This window comes from Bubalus kerabau, chromosome X (genome assembly GCF_029407905.1).
Source record: "Bubalus kerabau isolate K-KA32 ecotype Philippines breed swamp buffalo chromosome X, PCC_UOA_SB_1v2, whole genome shotgun sequence".
In the NCBI taxonomy this organism is placed as follows: Eukaryota; Metazoa; Chordata; class Mammalia; order Artiodactyla; family Bovidae; genus Bubalus; species Bubalus kerabau.
The window spans coordinates 127,462,349-127,479,755 of NC_073647.1; the positions used below are offsets into that span (position 1 = coordinate 127,462,349).

At 36.9% G+C, this 17,407-nt stretch overlaps 1 protein-coding gene across 5 annotated transcripts in view; it reads left to right on the plus strand.

Moving 5' to 3' along the window:
- Positions 1-17,407, plus strand: part of DMD (dystrophin) — a 2,389,494-nt gene that overhangs the window by 808,012 nt on the left and 1,564,075 nt on the right. For all 5 annotated transcript variants that reach the window (XM_055564496.1, XM_055564495.1, XM_055564498.1 and 2 more), the window contains 2 exons: positions 15,365-15,466; positions 15,594-15,701. In XM_055564496.1, coding sequence (XP_055420471.1) covers positions 15,365-15,466; positions 15,594-15,701 — 210 coding nt within the window. The remainder of the gene's footprint in view (positions 1-15,364; positions 15,467-15,593; positions 15,702-17,407) is intronic.

Genomic DNA, 17,407 nt, shown 5'->3' on the forward strand with positions numbered 1-17,407 from the left:
CAGTGAATAACTGCCCCCACTGACCTGTCTCTCAACATTTACCTCCTATTATACCCCTCATATCCCTCAACCTACAGTCTCTTCCTCCAGGCTGTTTCTGATCCTCTGTATATCACCTTTGTACAAGCTACTCCTGGCACTCAGAATACTCATGTTCATCATGTCTGCTTGGAAAAGTGCTACCTCATGTAGCAGACTGATTTCAGATTTTCATTTGTGAAGGTGGTATTTTTATATAGTGATGATCACTCCCTTTTTGGTGCCATCTATATACTATGATTTGGAGAAGACAGTGGCACCCCACTCCAGTACTCTTGCCTGGAAAATCTCATGGATAGAGGAGCCTGGTGGGCTGCTGTCTATGGGGTCTCACAGAGTTGGACACGACTGAAGCGACTTAGCAGCAGCAGCAGCGTATACTATGATTGTGCCTCTGTTGTTTGGAAGGAAAATAGTCTACTAAAAAGTAACTCTTCAGAAAGGCTAAAATGTCCCCTTGTCTGTCATGGCTTGGAACTGGTTGAAAGTTGCTCAGTCATATCTAACTATTTGCAGCCCCATGGACTATACAGTCCATGGAATTCTCCAGGCCAGAATACCGGAGTGGGTAGCCTATCCCTTCTCCAGCAGATCTTTCCAACCCAGGAACTGAACCGGGATCTCCTGCATTGCAGGCAGATTCTTTACCATCTGAGCTATGGAACTGGGATGTGGAACTAAAAGTGTTCATGCTACATACCTTTGGAATAATTAGTGTGGGGAAAAAAGGCTATGAAATGTTAAATCCTACAGAATTAAGAAATAGAGGTTATTTATGAAGAAGAATACATAAGAAAATAATTTTGATGTCCTTCTCTGGTCTCTAATTTTGTATTTGCCAAATAAAAAGCATGTTTAAAATAAAAATAAATGTGGCAGAAATACTTTCACTGAGCAAAGTGTCAACAACTGTTGCCCATGAAGCAGTAATTATAATTATTAGCAGTTCTGTGTGCTCATTATTTCCTAAGAATTGTATATAGTATGTATGTAATGCTATTTCTGTTTCACAAATGAGAAAGCCTATGTGTAATGAGGCTAAATCCAAGTTCATGTAGTTTGCAAGTGGCAGAGCTGAGACTGCTTAGGCTTTGTCTTGATCTCTCAGTTTCATCAGAGAAAATTATGTCATGACCTTTAGAAGATTCACTTTCATGAATTCGAGAAGGAAATAGCAGCCCACTCCAGTGTTCTTGCCTAGAGAATCCCAGGGACGGCGGAGCCTGGTGGGCTGCCGTCTATGGGGTCGCACAGAGTCGGACACGACTGGAGCGACTTAGCAGCAGCAGCAGCAGCATAGGGGTATATATGCAAGTATGTTAGAATGATAATATTCTTCATGAATATTAAATGTTAATTCTCATATACTTTAAAAAGAATTCTGGCCCTGTTGATCTCTGAAAAAAATCTTTTATACTATGGCACAATTTTTTTTTATTGGAGTACTCTGAAAAGTACACAAATCATAATTAAAGCTTGAAGACTTCACATGGGTCACATACCCATAGTTCCACACCCAGATAAAAAGATATTATGTTGACAACATTCAAAATGCCTGTCAAGCCCTCGCATAGTCATAAGTTGGTCCCACCTCTATCCTGATTTGGAAAAGGCAATGGCACCCCACTCCAGTACTCTTGCCTGGAAAATCCCATGGGTGGAGGAGCTTGGTGGGCTGCAGTCCATGGGGTCACGAAGAGTCTGAGATGACTGAGCGACTTCACTTTCACTTTTCACTTTCATGCACTGGAGAAGGAAATGGCAACCCACTCCAGTGTTCTTGCCTGGAGAATCCCAGGGACGGCAGAGCCTGGTGGGCTGCCATCTATGGGGTCGCACAGAGTCAGACATGACTGAAGCAACTTAGCAGCAGCAGCAGCTATCCTGATTTATAATACCTCAGATAAATTTTGCTGTATTTTTCAGTTAATGTAAATGGAATTGCATAATAGACAGATTGATTCATGACTTTTTCCACTCAACATTGTTTGTGAGATTCATTCTTGTTGCTTATATTAATAGCACTAGTTCATTAATTTTTCTTTTTATGAATATACCACAGTTTAATTATACAACCTACTGTTAAGAAAATGTGGGTTGTTTGAAGTATAGGACCATGACAAACAATTCTGCTATGAAAATAATTATACATATCTTTTGGTGAAAATTTGTATGCTTTTATATTGGATATCCAGCCAGGATTGGGATTGCTGGATCATTGAATATATGTATATTTAGCTTTATAGGTATTACTAGAGTTTTCTAAAGTTGGTTTATACAGTTTTTTTCTCTTCAATAGTCAATAAAGATACAAATTGCTCTACATCTTCTTTACTACTTGATACTGTCAAATTTTTAATTTGACCCTTTCTGATAGTTGTATAATGACATCTCTTGTTTTAATTTGCATGTACTGATGACTCATGAAGTTGAGCACAATTTCAGTTTATTTCAGTTGGTTATTTGAAAGACCTCATTTTTGAAATGCCTGTTTTTCTACCGAGTTTTTTATATTTCTCTTAGTGACTTGTGATTATTTTCAAAATATATATTCTGGATGATAATCCTTTGTTTGTTACCTATATTACAAGGTTTTTGTTTTTTTTTGCTAAGTACCTTATCTTTTTATTCCTTAATGAATTACTCATTTAATAAACAGAAGTTTTAAAATCATTATACCCCACTTCAATATTTTCTGTTATGGTTAGTGTATTTTTGTCTTGAGTTTAAAAGTAGCATTTCCTACTCTAAGACCTAGAAGATATTTTCCTGGAGGGCTGTATAGGTACTTTATTGTTTGACCTTTCATGGTACATTCCGTCTCATATTTCTGGTGTGATAAAGGATTGAATGTCCATTTTTTTCCTATTTAGATCCAACTGAAAGAGCATGATTTATTGCAAACAGTGTTCCGCAGCATCACCTTTAGTCAAATGTAAATACATGTGTGCCTCACTTTATGGACTCTACTTCTGTGTGTACATTTGCCTATACTTATGTCAATGCGGCATTGTCTTAATCACTATATCTTTTTAATATTTTTGATACTGGTAGTATCGTAAAATAAAAATTGTACCAGATGATTAAACTGGCGAGAAAACAAAGTATTCAAGACTATTGCATTGACGGGTCAAAGACTATTGTAGTAGGGGAGAGAGACTGAACTCTGGTCCAGTGAACCAAAGGTGGGAGAATTCTTAAGTGCTGGGATGAGCTAGTGTAAAAAGATTAGAGCACATTAAAAGGTTGGATGGTCAATGTGATTAAGCCATTTTGTGTTCGCTAATTGTCCCTTATCAAAGTTAGGCTCCTACCCTCCCACAGAGTCTGGAAGACATGGGCCCTATCTTTCTTGATAATTACATTTCAAAGGGATGGCTAACAGGTCCTTGAGAAAGATATTCTTGGGTTGTAGGCTATTTACATCTTAAACTGGCAGATTAAAAAAATTTACAACTTCTTTCTAAAGTAAGTGCTCTGAGAAGAAATGTTGGGGCCTATAGTCTAAAGTTTAATGAAGCTATGGAGAACACTGAGTCTAGCTTGGCCAGGGTAAACCCTTTATATTTGTATTTGTTTTCTTCTTTTTAAAGATTGTGTTGACTATTTTTATTCATTTGCTTTCCATATCAATTTTAGAATCAGCTTATCACCACCTCCTCAAAAATGTTTTGGTTTTAGTTGGATTTCACTGAATATATAGATTAATTTGTGGTAAATGTCTTTATTAAATAAAATATTTTAATTTATGAATGAAATATTCTTTCATTTATCTAGGTCTTTATTTTCTCTAAATAATGTTTTATGGTCTCAAGATAGTGGGTCTTAGACTTTCTATGTGATTTCTTGCTAGGTTTTTGATAGTTCTGGTCTTGTTGCAAATAGTTATCTTTTAAGTTTTTCATGTTTTATTTCCTGTTGCTGATATTGAGAAGTACACTTTTATTTTTGTTCCTTGGCCTCATATCCAGAAATGATGCTTAGTTTACTTCTTAACTTGAGTAGTTTCTCCGTAGTGTCACTCAGATGTATGTACCCAGGTGGTTTGGGGTTAATGGCAGTTTTATTTCTCCCTTTCCAATATTCATCTTATTAATTTCTCTTGAAATTTTTTGCCGCATACTTTAGTACAATGAGATTATTGTTGTTGTTTCTCATTTTAGCTCTCAGAGGTGAGGCTTTTAGTAAATCGCTGTCAAGTATATTTCCTGTAGGCTTGTTGTTCACACCTTTTTCTCCTAGTGTTCTAAAAGGTTTTGTTATTACTGGGTGTTAATTTAATCAAACTTATTTTTCAGGATAACCTGAGACAATCATATTAGTTTTCTCCTTTGTTCCATTAATACGTAAAATCACATTGCTTTTTTTTTTAATGTGAAAATAGCCTTGCATATATGAGATAAACCAAACATGGAGGCTATGTATAACCCTTTTGATGTTTTGCTAGATTTTTTTTTTTTTTTTTTTTTGCTAACATTTGACTTAGAGTTTTCCCATTGTGTCCATGAAGGAGTATTGTTCTCCTTTCTTGTGATATGCTCACTAGGGTTAAGTACCTGACTATGGAGAAGGAAATGGCAATCCACTCCAGTATTCATGCCTGGAGAATCCCAGGAACAGAGGAGCCTGTGGGTTGCTGTCCATGGGGTCGCACAGAGTCGGACACGACTGAAGCAACTTAGCAGCAGCAGTGTAGAGTTTTGGGAACTTACCATTTATGCCTGGAATTTTCTTTATGGAGGAAGTTTTAAATGAGAAGTCAGTATATTTAATGCACTTAAGCCTTTCTATTTTTTTATTTTTTATTTTTTAACTTTACAATATTGTATTGGTTTTGCCATATATCGATATGAATCCGCCACAGGTATGCATGTGTTCCCCATCCTGAACCCTCCTCCCTCCTCCCTCCCCGTACCATCCCTCTGGGTAGTCCCAGTGCACCAGCCACAAGCATCCAGTATTGTGCATCAGACCTGGACTGGTGACTCATTTCATATATGATATTATACATATTTCAATGCCATTCTCCCAAATCATCCCACCCTCTCCCTCTCCCCAATGTTCATCGCAGCACTGTTTATAATAGCCAGGACATGGAAGCAACCTAGATGTCCATCAGCAGACGAATGGATAAGAAAGCTGTGGTACATATACACAATGGAGTATTACTCAGCCATTAAAAATAATACATTTGAATCAGTTCTAATGAGGTGGATGAAACTGAAGCCTTTCTATTTTTGATCTATGTTTTTAAAAATAGTTTACCTCCATTTTCCAGATTTTCCCTTGTCAGTTCAAGTTAAGTTTTGTCTTTCTAGGAATTTGTCTATTGCATCTAAAATTACAAATATATTCAGTCCACATGGAATTTAATAATATATTTATCATTGAAATTTAGGAAATGTGATATGAAGCTATGAATTTCTAGCCTTTCTGGAGAAAACAAGTGATTTGATGATCCTGGGTCTGTCTTTCTGCATATTAACCTCAGTAGGAATTGAATAGATCTGCCCACTTTACCATGAGCTCTCCATTTAGCTGCAATCTCCATCTCTCTTCATTCCCTTACACCTAGATTATTTTATACATTTTATTTTATGTACGTCTTAGAACATGTGATTTCTTATAGGTGGAATAAATTGAATGGCAAGAGTTAGAATGTAACATAGAGGGATTTCCAGTCACTTATCTGTAAATAAGGCACATAATGAAAAATGCTCCTGGTTTAAAAATGCAAAAGAAGAGATTTTTTTAACTCTTGTACAAAACTAAGTTTTATTTGACTGTAGGTAAAACACAGAAACCTAGTAAAGTTAACATTATGCTGAAATGTTTCAGTGTATTCTCTATTAAAAAGTCTATTGTGCTGTAGATTTATCACCCCTGGAAACAAAAGCTGATTTATTTTTCCATCAACTAAGTTCTAAGTCCTTACCATTGACAAGCATCTCTATAATTCATCATAGTTTTCAGAGCAGTTTCATATTTGTTGACCTAACCCCAGTATTGACCTGGCTAGGAGGGTAGGAGGCAGATACTATTATATCCATTTCACTAGTAGGACAGCTAAACCATGGTGAGATTAAGAGTTTGCTAATGGATATGACCAAGGGGGACAGCAGTTGAAGTGGGATAAGAATTCAGGTTGTCTGTACTTTTGACCTAGTGACATATTGCAAGTTTGTTAGATTCAGAGATTCTGCTAAATGCCTAATACCCATTTTAAGTATTAAAGACTTAGAATTTGAGGTAGAGAATACAGGGAATTTCATGTAACTCTCACTGCTGTGGATCTTTAAAAAAATTCACCACAAATAGCCTTGTTGTTACTTTAAATAACTGGTAGACAGATATTAATATTTAATGAAGAAGAAAGAGAAAAAGGGGGCATTAAGACACTTCTTGGGAGAAAAACCATGTATTGATAATTACAGTGGTGGTATTCAGCTTTGAGACATTCATATACTATATGAAATGCATGTATTTCTACACCAGACATTAAGTACAAGAGTAAATGTAGGGGGAGGGCAGACTTCAGGACAGTCAGATACTTGGAGGCAAAAACCAATAAAGAACAGTAAAACCTCAAGCTACCAAGGAATGCCTGGAAATGTGATGGATGCTGGAGGGAACACTGTTGTGCTGGAATGCTCCTTAGGATTCCTGTTCTTTATTTCTGGTGTCCCAATTGAATAGACTGGTGGGAGCTGGAGAGTGCGGAGTTTATTAAGCTGCCACAGAACATTAAATAATAGCCTGCAAACAATAGCAGCAGCAACAACAATAGGGCCTTCCCAGATTTATTCATTAGCACTTTAGAAACTCAGAAAAATAAATAAAATATGGAATTGATTGCCATAGCACAGAAGAACATGCTTCTTCAAGTTAAAAAATCTCCCTACGCCTTTAGCATGATCACCAAGGCAGAATTTCATTAACGAATCAGACAGTCATATTTACCTTTTCAAAATAAGCCCTTGCAAAGAACACATGTTTTTGATCTAAAAGTGTCAGCATTTTTGATTTTTAAAAAACGTTTTAAACAGATATGGAGCTAAAATATCAAAAATGTTTTTTAAATCAAATTATAACAGCAGGCTCCAAATCCTTGTCAGGTAGGTTAGATAAAATGTTTAGTTAAATCTCATCAAACTCCTGCTAAAATTAAATATGAAAAGACTCAAAAAAAAAAAGATTCAGCATAGTCCTGGTATCCCTGTACGTTCCACTGTGTTATGTAGCACAAATCACAAGGTGTATATTTTTTATGTTGAATGCTCTATCAAGTGAGTGGCATCATGAAAGAGCATGGGCTTGTAGCCAGATGAATCAAAGGTCAAATCCCATATACTCAATCCTTTGACCTCTCTGCCCTTAGATAAGTTATTTAACCCGTCTGAGTGTCAGTTTCCTCATCTATAATCTGCACCATTAAAAGTGACAGGAGTTCCTTGAGTTTGGTTAGGAGTTATTACAGGATCCTTTAAACAGAAGTAAGAATGATATTTTCAAAGAAACCTCCCATAAGTGTTTCCTAATACATCAAAAGATGTTTTTTCACCCTAACTGTATGTTAGACAGTGAAGCTTTAAGACATGCCATTTTATAATATATGCTTCAGTTAACACTTTCTTTTTAAAAAATATAAAATTGAGAAGTGGAGAAGGCAATGGCACCCCACTCCAGTACTCTTGCCTGGAAAATCCCATGGACGGAGGAGCCTGGTAGGCTGCAGTCCATGCGGTCGCTAAGGGTCTGACACGACTGAGTGACTTCACTTTCACTTTTCACTTTCATGCATTGGAGAAGGAAATGGCAACCCACTCCAGTGTTCTTGCCTGGAGAATCCCAGGGACAGGGGAGCCTGGTGGGCTGCCATCTATGGGATTGCACAGAGTTGGACTGAAGCGACTTAGCAACTTAGCAACAAAAGTTGAGAAGGGAATCATAGACTTGGCTAAACAGTAGTCACTAATACTCTGGCCATTTCTAACCTCATAATGGGTGCTTTCGTTCTTTCCATAAGTCATTTGATATTATTTCCATTTCACCGTCAGTAAGATGTAAGATGGAGTTGCTAATTGTTTTTAACGGTATAGGTGTTTACAAATTAAGAAACAAGACTCAAGAAATAAATTATTTTTCAGAAGGCTCATTACATGTAAAATTCATTTAGCAGAGGAGTATATCCCAGGGTTTGAAACTGGGATAAAAGGAAACGAGTTGCTTGCTGCCTCCCTCTCTTATAAATCTCAGTTGCTGCTGCATTGTGTGGTCCGTGGCACATAATTGTTTCTTCCTTAGTGGACATACACTTGCGGACACTTTATCTCTTAATGCCAATCTTGCTGGGCACAGTTTAGCTTTCACTTTCTTACACTGTCTTCAATAAATTCAAGGGTCAAGGTACTTAAGTTTTACCTCCCAGACTTGTCAAATTTCCTATACTTGCTTTTATCCAAATGTTCTTTTGATAGCCATTTTTCACTTTTGCTTTGAAAAGCCAGCTCAACCAAACAAAGGAATTCAGATGAGAAATGTCCTTGGCATGTATAACAATATGAGATGTGAATTAAATGGGAGGGAAAAATCCTCCCCATTGTGGATCTGAGCCTAGAGGATAATGGAGCTGTGATTTAGCCCACGAAAATGTGTTAGAGTAAGTGAACTGACCTTTTGCTGCTCTTACTGCTGAGACAAAATGAGGACATAAATACAAATTAATTTCTTCTTACCACTTTGTGAGACATTATAATTCATTTTTCATTTATGTGCCTAATGTTTACCTAGCTTACAAAAATATGCATTATTCCTAAAAGCTCAGGGGATTTGTATACTTAAATGGCAACTCAGAGAAAGACTGATTTTTTTTTTCTTAAGAGAGATTTCTAACCCTAATATAGTGATTAAAAAAAAAATTAGCTTCCTGTCAATTCAATTTGATCCAATCTCTTGCACTTGTCTAACAATGAAGTTGCACCCATTTAGGCAGTGATAGGAACCAGCATCTCTGAGTGCTTATAAAAGCTGACTGATAATCCAAAAATTGCTTAGCTCCATCTTTTGTAATTCAAATTAGGGCCAGCATTTCTAAGCAATAAACATATAAATCCATAAATTCAAGCACTATGTACATTTTCTTATAACTGTGAATATGGTATTGTAAAAATCTACCTGTGGGAGAAATATCGATAACCTCAGATATGCAGATGACACCAACCTTATGGCATAAAGCAAAGAAGAACTAAAAAGCCTCTTGATGAAAGTGAAAGAGGAGAGTGAAAAAGATGGCTTAAAATTCAACATTCAGAAAACTAAGATCATGGCATCCAGTCCCATCACTTCATGGCAAGTAGATGGGGAAACAGTGGAAATAGTGACAGATCTTCATTTTGGGGGGCTCCAAAATCACTGCAGATGGTGACTGCAGCCATGAAATTAAAAGACACTTGCTCCTTGGATGACAAGCTATGACCAACCTACACAGCGTATTAAAAAGCAGAGACATTACTTTGCCAACAAAGGTCCCATCTAGTCAAAGCTATGGTTTTTCCAGTAGTCATGTACTGATGTGAGAGTTGGACTATAAAGAAAGCTAAGCGCCAAAGAATTGATGCTTTTAAACTGTTGTTGTGGAGACGACTCTTGAGAGTCCCTTGGACTGCAAAGAGACCCAACCAGTCCATCCTAAAGGAAATCAGTCCTGAATATTCATTGAAAGGACTGATGCTGAAGCTGAAGCTACAATAGTTTGGCCACCTGATGCGAAGAACTGACTCGTTTGAAAAGACCCTGATGCTGGGAAAGCTTGAAGGCAGGAGGAGAAAGGGACAATAGACGATGAGATGGTTGGATGGCGTCACTGACTCGATGGACATGCGTTTGAGTAAGCTCCTGGAGTTGGTGATGGACAGGGAAGCCTGACATCCTGCAGTCCATGAGGTCACAAAGAGTCAAACACAACTGAGTGACTGAACTGAACTGAACTGAAACTGTGAGCACACATGTAACCATGATTTCTAATTCACTTAACTAATCACTGAGATCAGTAAAAACACTGTGCCTGCTTTGTAACAGAAGTGACTTGGATTCAGTTCATTGAGACTGTTCTGAGAGTAATATTTAAGCAGTAGAATGTGTTGCTGAAGGATGCGTATGCTCTCGTGTTGGAAATTTTTTAAAAAAGAATATACTGCAGTTCTAAACATCTACTTGTAAAGATGTAATAAGTACTTTTTTAGAATGAGTAAAATAGTTCACCCTTGGTGGTTCTTAGAAGGCTTCATAGAAACACTACAATCAAGCAAAATATAAATAACCACCAACACTTATATAACTCAGTTCAAGTTAAAACTGTTTTTCAGTACATGATCTTGTTTAATACTTGAAGCAGTTCTTTAAGTTGTTGGTATGATTATTTTCTTTGAGAGACATATTATTTAGCCATAAATTTGTTGAAAAAGTCACTTGATTTTATTGAGTAGGGGAAGATAAAGAATTGCTCCTATTATTACAAGAAATTATGGATTTAAGATGTTTCCATAATTTGAAAGAGAGTCATTGGTAAGGAATCCGCCTGCCAATGCAGGAAATATGCATTTGATCCCTGGGCCAGAAAGATCCCCTGGAGAAGGAAATAATAGCAACCCACTCCACTATTCTTGCCTGGGAAATCCCATAGACATAGGAGCCAGGTGGGCTACGATCCATAGGACCACAATAGAATCTGATGTGCTGCTGCTGCTGCTGCTGCTAAGTTGCTTCAGTCGTGTCCGACTCTGTGCGACCCCATGGATTGCAGCCTACCAGGCTTCTCTGTCCATGGGATTCTCCAGGCAAGAACACTGGAGTGGGCTGCCATTTCCTTCTCCAATGCATGAAAGTGGAAAGTGAAAGTGAAGTCACTCAGTCGTGTCCAACTCTTCGTGACCCCATGGACTGCAGCCTACCAGGCTCCTCCATCCATGGGATTTTCTGGGCAACAGTACAGGAGTGGGGTGCCATCGCCTTCTCCCAGAATCTGATGTGACTTAGCAACTAAACAACAACACACATTGGTAATCCAAGCAGTTGATTGACTTAAGACTTGAATCCAAGTGTTTTGACTCTAGATAATTTTATACTCTCCATAAAAATCACAAAATGATAGCATGTTTGTATTTGAGAAGTTGTCCCAATGCGTTATTAAAATTCTGCTCTATTTGAACAATTTAAATTCATTTTACACTAGTAACTGAAATGTATTCTCTAAAATGCCCCCACTCTAATATGTGCATCTTATAACTATTTTAATTGTGTGAGACATTTTGCAGTGTCATGGAATCAGCCTCTCTTAAATCTGTCCTATGTAGTTTGTTAGATATGCCATGACAAAATGCCAGAGATCGGATTTCTTAAACAACAGAAATGTGTTTTCGCACAGATCTGGAGTCTAGAAGTCCAAGGTATGGGCAGGTTTGGTTCCTTCTAAGGCCTCTCTCCTTGCCTTGCAAATGGCAGCCTTCTTGCTATGTCCACCCAATGGCCTCTCCTCTGTGCCCATACATCCCTTGTGTCTTTCTAAAGACACTGTTTTATTTCCTCTTTTTGTAAGGGCACTAGTCGGACTGAACTGGAGTCCACACTAACATACTCATTTTAACTTAAAAGCCCCATTTAAAGGCCCTGCCTGTCAAGGTCCTGTCTTCTAATACAGTCACATTCTGGGGTAGAGGTCAATAGGGCTTTAACATATGAATTTTAGGCAGACACAGTTCAGTCCATAACATCTTTATTCTGTTCATTTTTGGCACATAGTGTATGTTCAAAAATATTTGTTATTTAAATTAATGATTGGTGAATGAATGAATCAGAGCTTATACTTAACTATAAATTAAATATTGACTGAATATTTAACCTCAATGGAATTATAAAAGTTATCTATTATGATTATTTGAATACAAAGGAAACTTTTAATGATAATCTTTTTATCCTTTTCTAACTGAAGTATAGTTGATGTATAATATTATATGTTGTATTTGTACAACATAGTGATTCACAATTTTTAAAGATTATACTCCATTTATAGTTAATGTAAAATACTGGTTATATTCCCTGTGTTGTACAATATATCCTTTTAGCTTATTTTAGACCTAATAGTTTGTTGCTACCCCTATATTGCCCTTCCCCTCTCCCTACTGGTAACCACTAATTTATTCTCTGTATCTGTGAATTTGCTTCTTTTTGGTTATATTTACTAGTTTTCTTTTTTTTAAGAGTCCACATATAAGTGATATCATACAGTATTTGTCTTTCTCTTTCTGGCTTATTTCATTTAACATAATGCCTTCCAAGCCCATCTATGTTGTTGCAAATGGCGAAATTTCATTATTCGTCTGTTGATAGAAATAATATTCTTTTTTATTTTATTTTTAAACTTTATAATATTGTATTAGTTTTGCCAAATATCGAAATGAATCTGCCACAGGTATACCTGTGTTCCCCATGCTGAACCCTCCTCCCTCCCCATACCCTCCCTCTGGGTCGTCCCAGTGCACCAGCCCCAAGCATCCAGTATTGTGCATCGAACCTGGGCTGGCGACTCGTTTCATACATGATATTATACATGTTTCAATGACATTCTCCCAAATCTCCCCACCCTCTCCCTCTCCCACAGAGTCCATAAGACTGATCTATACATCAGTGTCTCTTTTGCTGTCTCGTAAAAATAAATGACCCAATCAAAAAATGGGCCAAAGAGCTAAATAGACATTTCTCCAAAGAAGACATACAGATGGCTAACAAACACATGAAAAGATGGTCAACATCACTCATTATCAGACAAATGCAAATCAAAACCACTATGAGGTACCATTTCACGCCAGTCAGAATGGCTGCAATCCAAAAGTCTACAAGCAATAAATGCTGGACAGGGTGTGGAGAAAAGGGAACCCTCTTACACTGTTGGTGGGAATGCAAACTAGTACAGCCACTATGGAGAACAGTGTGGAGATTCCTTACAAAACTGGAAATAGAAATAATATTCTTAAAATAGTTGTTTTAACTAGGTTGTTTTGACTAGGTTGTATAGAAAAAATATTTACTCTTTTTTTTTAATAATGAAAAAAATCTATAGTATAAAGTATATCTCAGTATATTTTGCAATTTCTGTAAATTTAATCTTCGGCAATCTAGTATAGAGGTCATTATGTGAATTTGTTTTATACAATGTCCTACTAAAATCAATAAATTATAAAAGCTCTATAAGATTGCAAACCTAAGATACTACTTCGCTAGACTCTAGCTTTGTGTGTCTTGTAGCACTGGAGAGAAGATAGTATATCTATTTAGACGTCTTAGTTCATTTTCTTTCATTTATGAAGGTGGTGCTACAGTTGAGTTTCTCTCTTAGCCCTTGACACCCATCTCCACTAGGGTTGGAGCCCTGTAATAAACATCCCACAATTTGACCTTTTCTATCTGCATCATAAAATCTGGCAGATGGTGTAGTTTATGGCTAACAGGCAAGAGTTTCTCCGTTTAAAGCTGCTTTTTTTTTTTTTCACAACTAATCCATTACCAGGTATGCTACATGCCATTTTATCTGATATGTCCTTACAAGGTAACTAGGAAGTTTATTAAAATAACTTCTAATATGTTTTTGAGAAAAAATCCCAAATTTTAATTGTAATAATTAAATAGCTAACGTTGAATACATTGAGTTATGTTACACATTTCCTGGGTATCTTGAATCACTGTTTCAGTGTTAAGGCTTCTGTCATAAACTAATGTAATTCAAAAGTGGTCGAGTAGAGAATGAAACTATAAAAAATGCAAAATCACTTATGTTATGCTTGAAAGTAATAACATTTTTATTTGACATTTCTGAAGAAAAACTGAAAACTCACCTGTGACTGAGCTGCATCTGAGTTCATGATCATTTTAATATTGTAGAAAAACATTTATTGCTTACTTCTTACCCCTATGTATGAGACTTCCTTTTCTAAAAGGTGGTAGATTAAATACAATAAAAAAGAGTAGGTCTCTGAGTTATTTAGGAATAGATGGGTTTTGCCATGATGCTAATTACATTTATATTATTTGAATCATATGTCAAAGTTTTCTAGTTGGATCAATCCAAATGTGTAGTATCAAGTAATGTAGAAATTATGATCAGGCTTATCTTAGATGCTGAGTATATTTGTAAAAAATATGAGTAACATTTTTTCTAGTTCTTATTCTATACAAAATAAGATGCCATATTTTGAGATTCTTCTAGCTCTAGAGTTCTAATATCTATGGGTAAATAATTTTATTATTTATAAGGAAGTAAAAAAAGTTGAAATTTTAGACTCTGAAGTGCATCGTAATATTGTTGAAATAAATGATACATTTCTTAAAACAGTACCTTTATACAAAAATCATAACAACACACTTTTTCACCTAAAAAATATTTGTGCTTATTTTATATTACATACTAAAATAGCATGTGCATATAGATATTGTTATTGTTGTTTAGTCACTAAGTTGTGTCCAACTCCTTTGTGACCCCATCGACTGTAGCCCACCAAGCTCCTCGGACCATGGGAGTTCCCAGGCAAGAACACTGGACTGGGTTGCCATTTCCTTCTCCAGGGTATTTTCCCAATCCAGGGATTTAATCTGCATCTCCTGCATTAGCAGGTGGATTCTTTACCACTGAGCCACTAGTATTAGTGACAGGCTAAAGACAGGGCAATTCTTACTCAGAAAACTATTACTCTACTGAGTTTTCTCAATAGAACAGTTTAGAGAAATAGTGACTTTAAGTATTTGTAATAATAATCCAGTTAACTTTAAAAATTCACATGTGGATATGATGTTAAGTCAGTACTAATATTCTTCTACAATCAAAATATTAAGCAATTCTAATTATATAATATTGCTTCAGATGAGAGTCTTTTGACATCCTATTTTTTAGCCAGACTTTTATTCTTCTGACATATTTTCAGACCTAAGAAAGATACACATTTTCCGTATTATCAATGACAAATCCTATTTCATTCTACATTTATATTTTACTGTTTATATTTGCTGTGTAGACATTTCAAATAGTGGTGTGATATCTGCCTTATACTTTTTGTAAGTATATCTACTTTTCCATATAGGGTGCAAGAGTGAAATAATCTAATGACAAATGAAAGGCATGTACTTATAAGCAGAAGCTGACAGATGCTCTTTACAACTCCTAGTATACATAAGATACTCAAAGTTAGATACTTTTACAAATCATTCATGCCATTTTTTAATAAAATGTAGTTAACAGGTAAGCATTTACTGATGTTGTGGTGGGTTTTCTCTTCCCCAGGTACTGGGAGATCGGTGGGCAAACATCTGTAGGTGGACTGAAGATCGCTGGGTTCTTTTACAGGATGTTCTTCTAAAATGGCAACGTTTTACTGAAGAGCAGGTGAGTTACATGGGGGAGAGTGTATCAGTGAAAGACGTGGAGAGATGTTACATGGGTACATAAAAATATATGATGTACTTTAATAATTATTCTTCTTTCTCTTTTGAAATTATTTGATTTCTTTCAGTGCCTTTTTAGTACATGGCTTTCAGATAAAGAAGATGCATTGAACAAGATTCCCACAACTGGCTTTAAGGATCAAAGTGAAATGTTATCAAGTCTTCAAAAACTGGCCGTATGTATTCTTTAGCTATTGATATTATTAAAAAAAAAAAGTAGTTTCTACTAACATCCTTCTTTGGTCTTTGTAATGTTTAAATCTTAAACATAATATTCATTGTTTTTTCTTATATCAGTCTCTTTAATTATATTGTTACTTGTCTTAATTAAAATAGGGAAAGGTGATTATGGGAAAGATTGAAGGCAGGACTAGAAGGGGGCAACAGAGGATGCCATGGTCGGATGGCATCATCGATTCAATGGCCATGAATTTGAGCAAACTCCGGGAGATAGTGAAAGACAGGGAAGCCTGGCATGCTGCAGTCCATGGGGCTGCAAAGAGTCAGACATGACTGAACAACAACAAATAGTATTGCTGTCCTCGCATAGTAGAAAGAGAAACTCTAGTGTCTCTGCCTTTTCTTACAAGGTCATGAATCCCATCATGGGGGCTTCACTGTCATCAGTTCAGTTCAGTCGTTCAGTCGTGTCTGACTCTTTGTGACCCCATGAACTGCAGCACGCCAGGCCTCCCTGTCCATCACCAACTCCCAGAGTCCACCCAAACCCATGTCAATTGTGTCGGTGATGCCATCCAACCATCTCATCCTCTGTCGTCCCCTTCTCCTCATGCCCCCAATCCCTCCCAGCATTAGGGTCTTTTCAAATGAGTCAGCTCTTCACATGTCATAAATTCTTCACTGTCATAAACTCATCTAAACCTAATTACCTCCCGAAGGCCCAATGTCTTAATACCATGATATTGGGCAGTGTAGAATTTTTATATATATATATATTTTGTGGGGACACAATCATTTAGACCATATCATTATAACCCTGGACTCACAAAATGTGTGTCTTTCTCACATACAAAATATATTCATTCCATCTGAACAGACCCAAAATAACTTATATAGTCCCAATATCAACTCTTCAGCATATATTGTAAAGTTCAAAATCTTATCATCTAAATCAAATAAGACTCAAGGTCTGAGGCCGAGCTCTCCAACTATGAACCTGTGAAACCAGACTAGTTATATGCTTCCAAAATACAGTGGCGTGACAGGTATAGGATAGGTATTCCCATTCGAAAAGGGGAAAATAGCAAAGGAGGAAGGGGTGACAGGCTACATGTAAGTCTAAAACATAGCAAGAACAATTCTGTAAGTTCGTAATGCTTGAGAATATTCCTCTTTGGACTGATGCTCTGCACTCCAGGGCCTCTGGAGTGGCACCATCACCCCCAGAATTCCACAAAATGGCCTTGCCTCTTGAGCATCACAGTGCACTGCCCGCCCACATGGCTCTCTGCTGCAGTCCCACTCACAGGACTCCCTGTCGTGGTGGCATCCTGCATGCCTGTCCCCCCAAACCTGAGAGGTGGCCCGATCCTTTGAAACCCATGAGGAACTGGCTCTGCCATTTGGGCCTACGGTAGGGGTGGCCGCCCTGATGTCTTTGTATCACCTATATCATTCTTCTCTTTTCTTGATGGGAAGAATGCATGTATTCACAGCCTTCCTTCAATCCTTCTGGTTTTCTTTGTTTCCATTAGTCACAGCTGGCAGTTTCTACTAGTATATTACAGTATCCATGGCTTCATATTCATGTATCCATATGTATACATCTGTACCCTGGCTTCTGATCAGAGAGCTGATTAGGTCTCTGGTTCACATCCACACTAATATCCTCATCAAATAGTAGATCAACCACACCCATTAG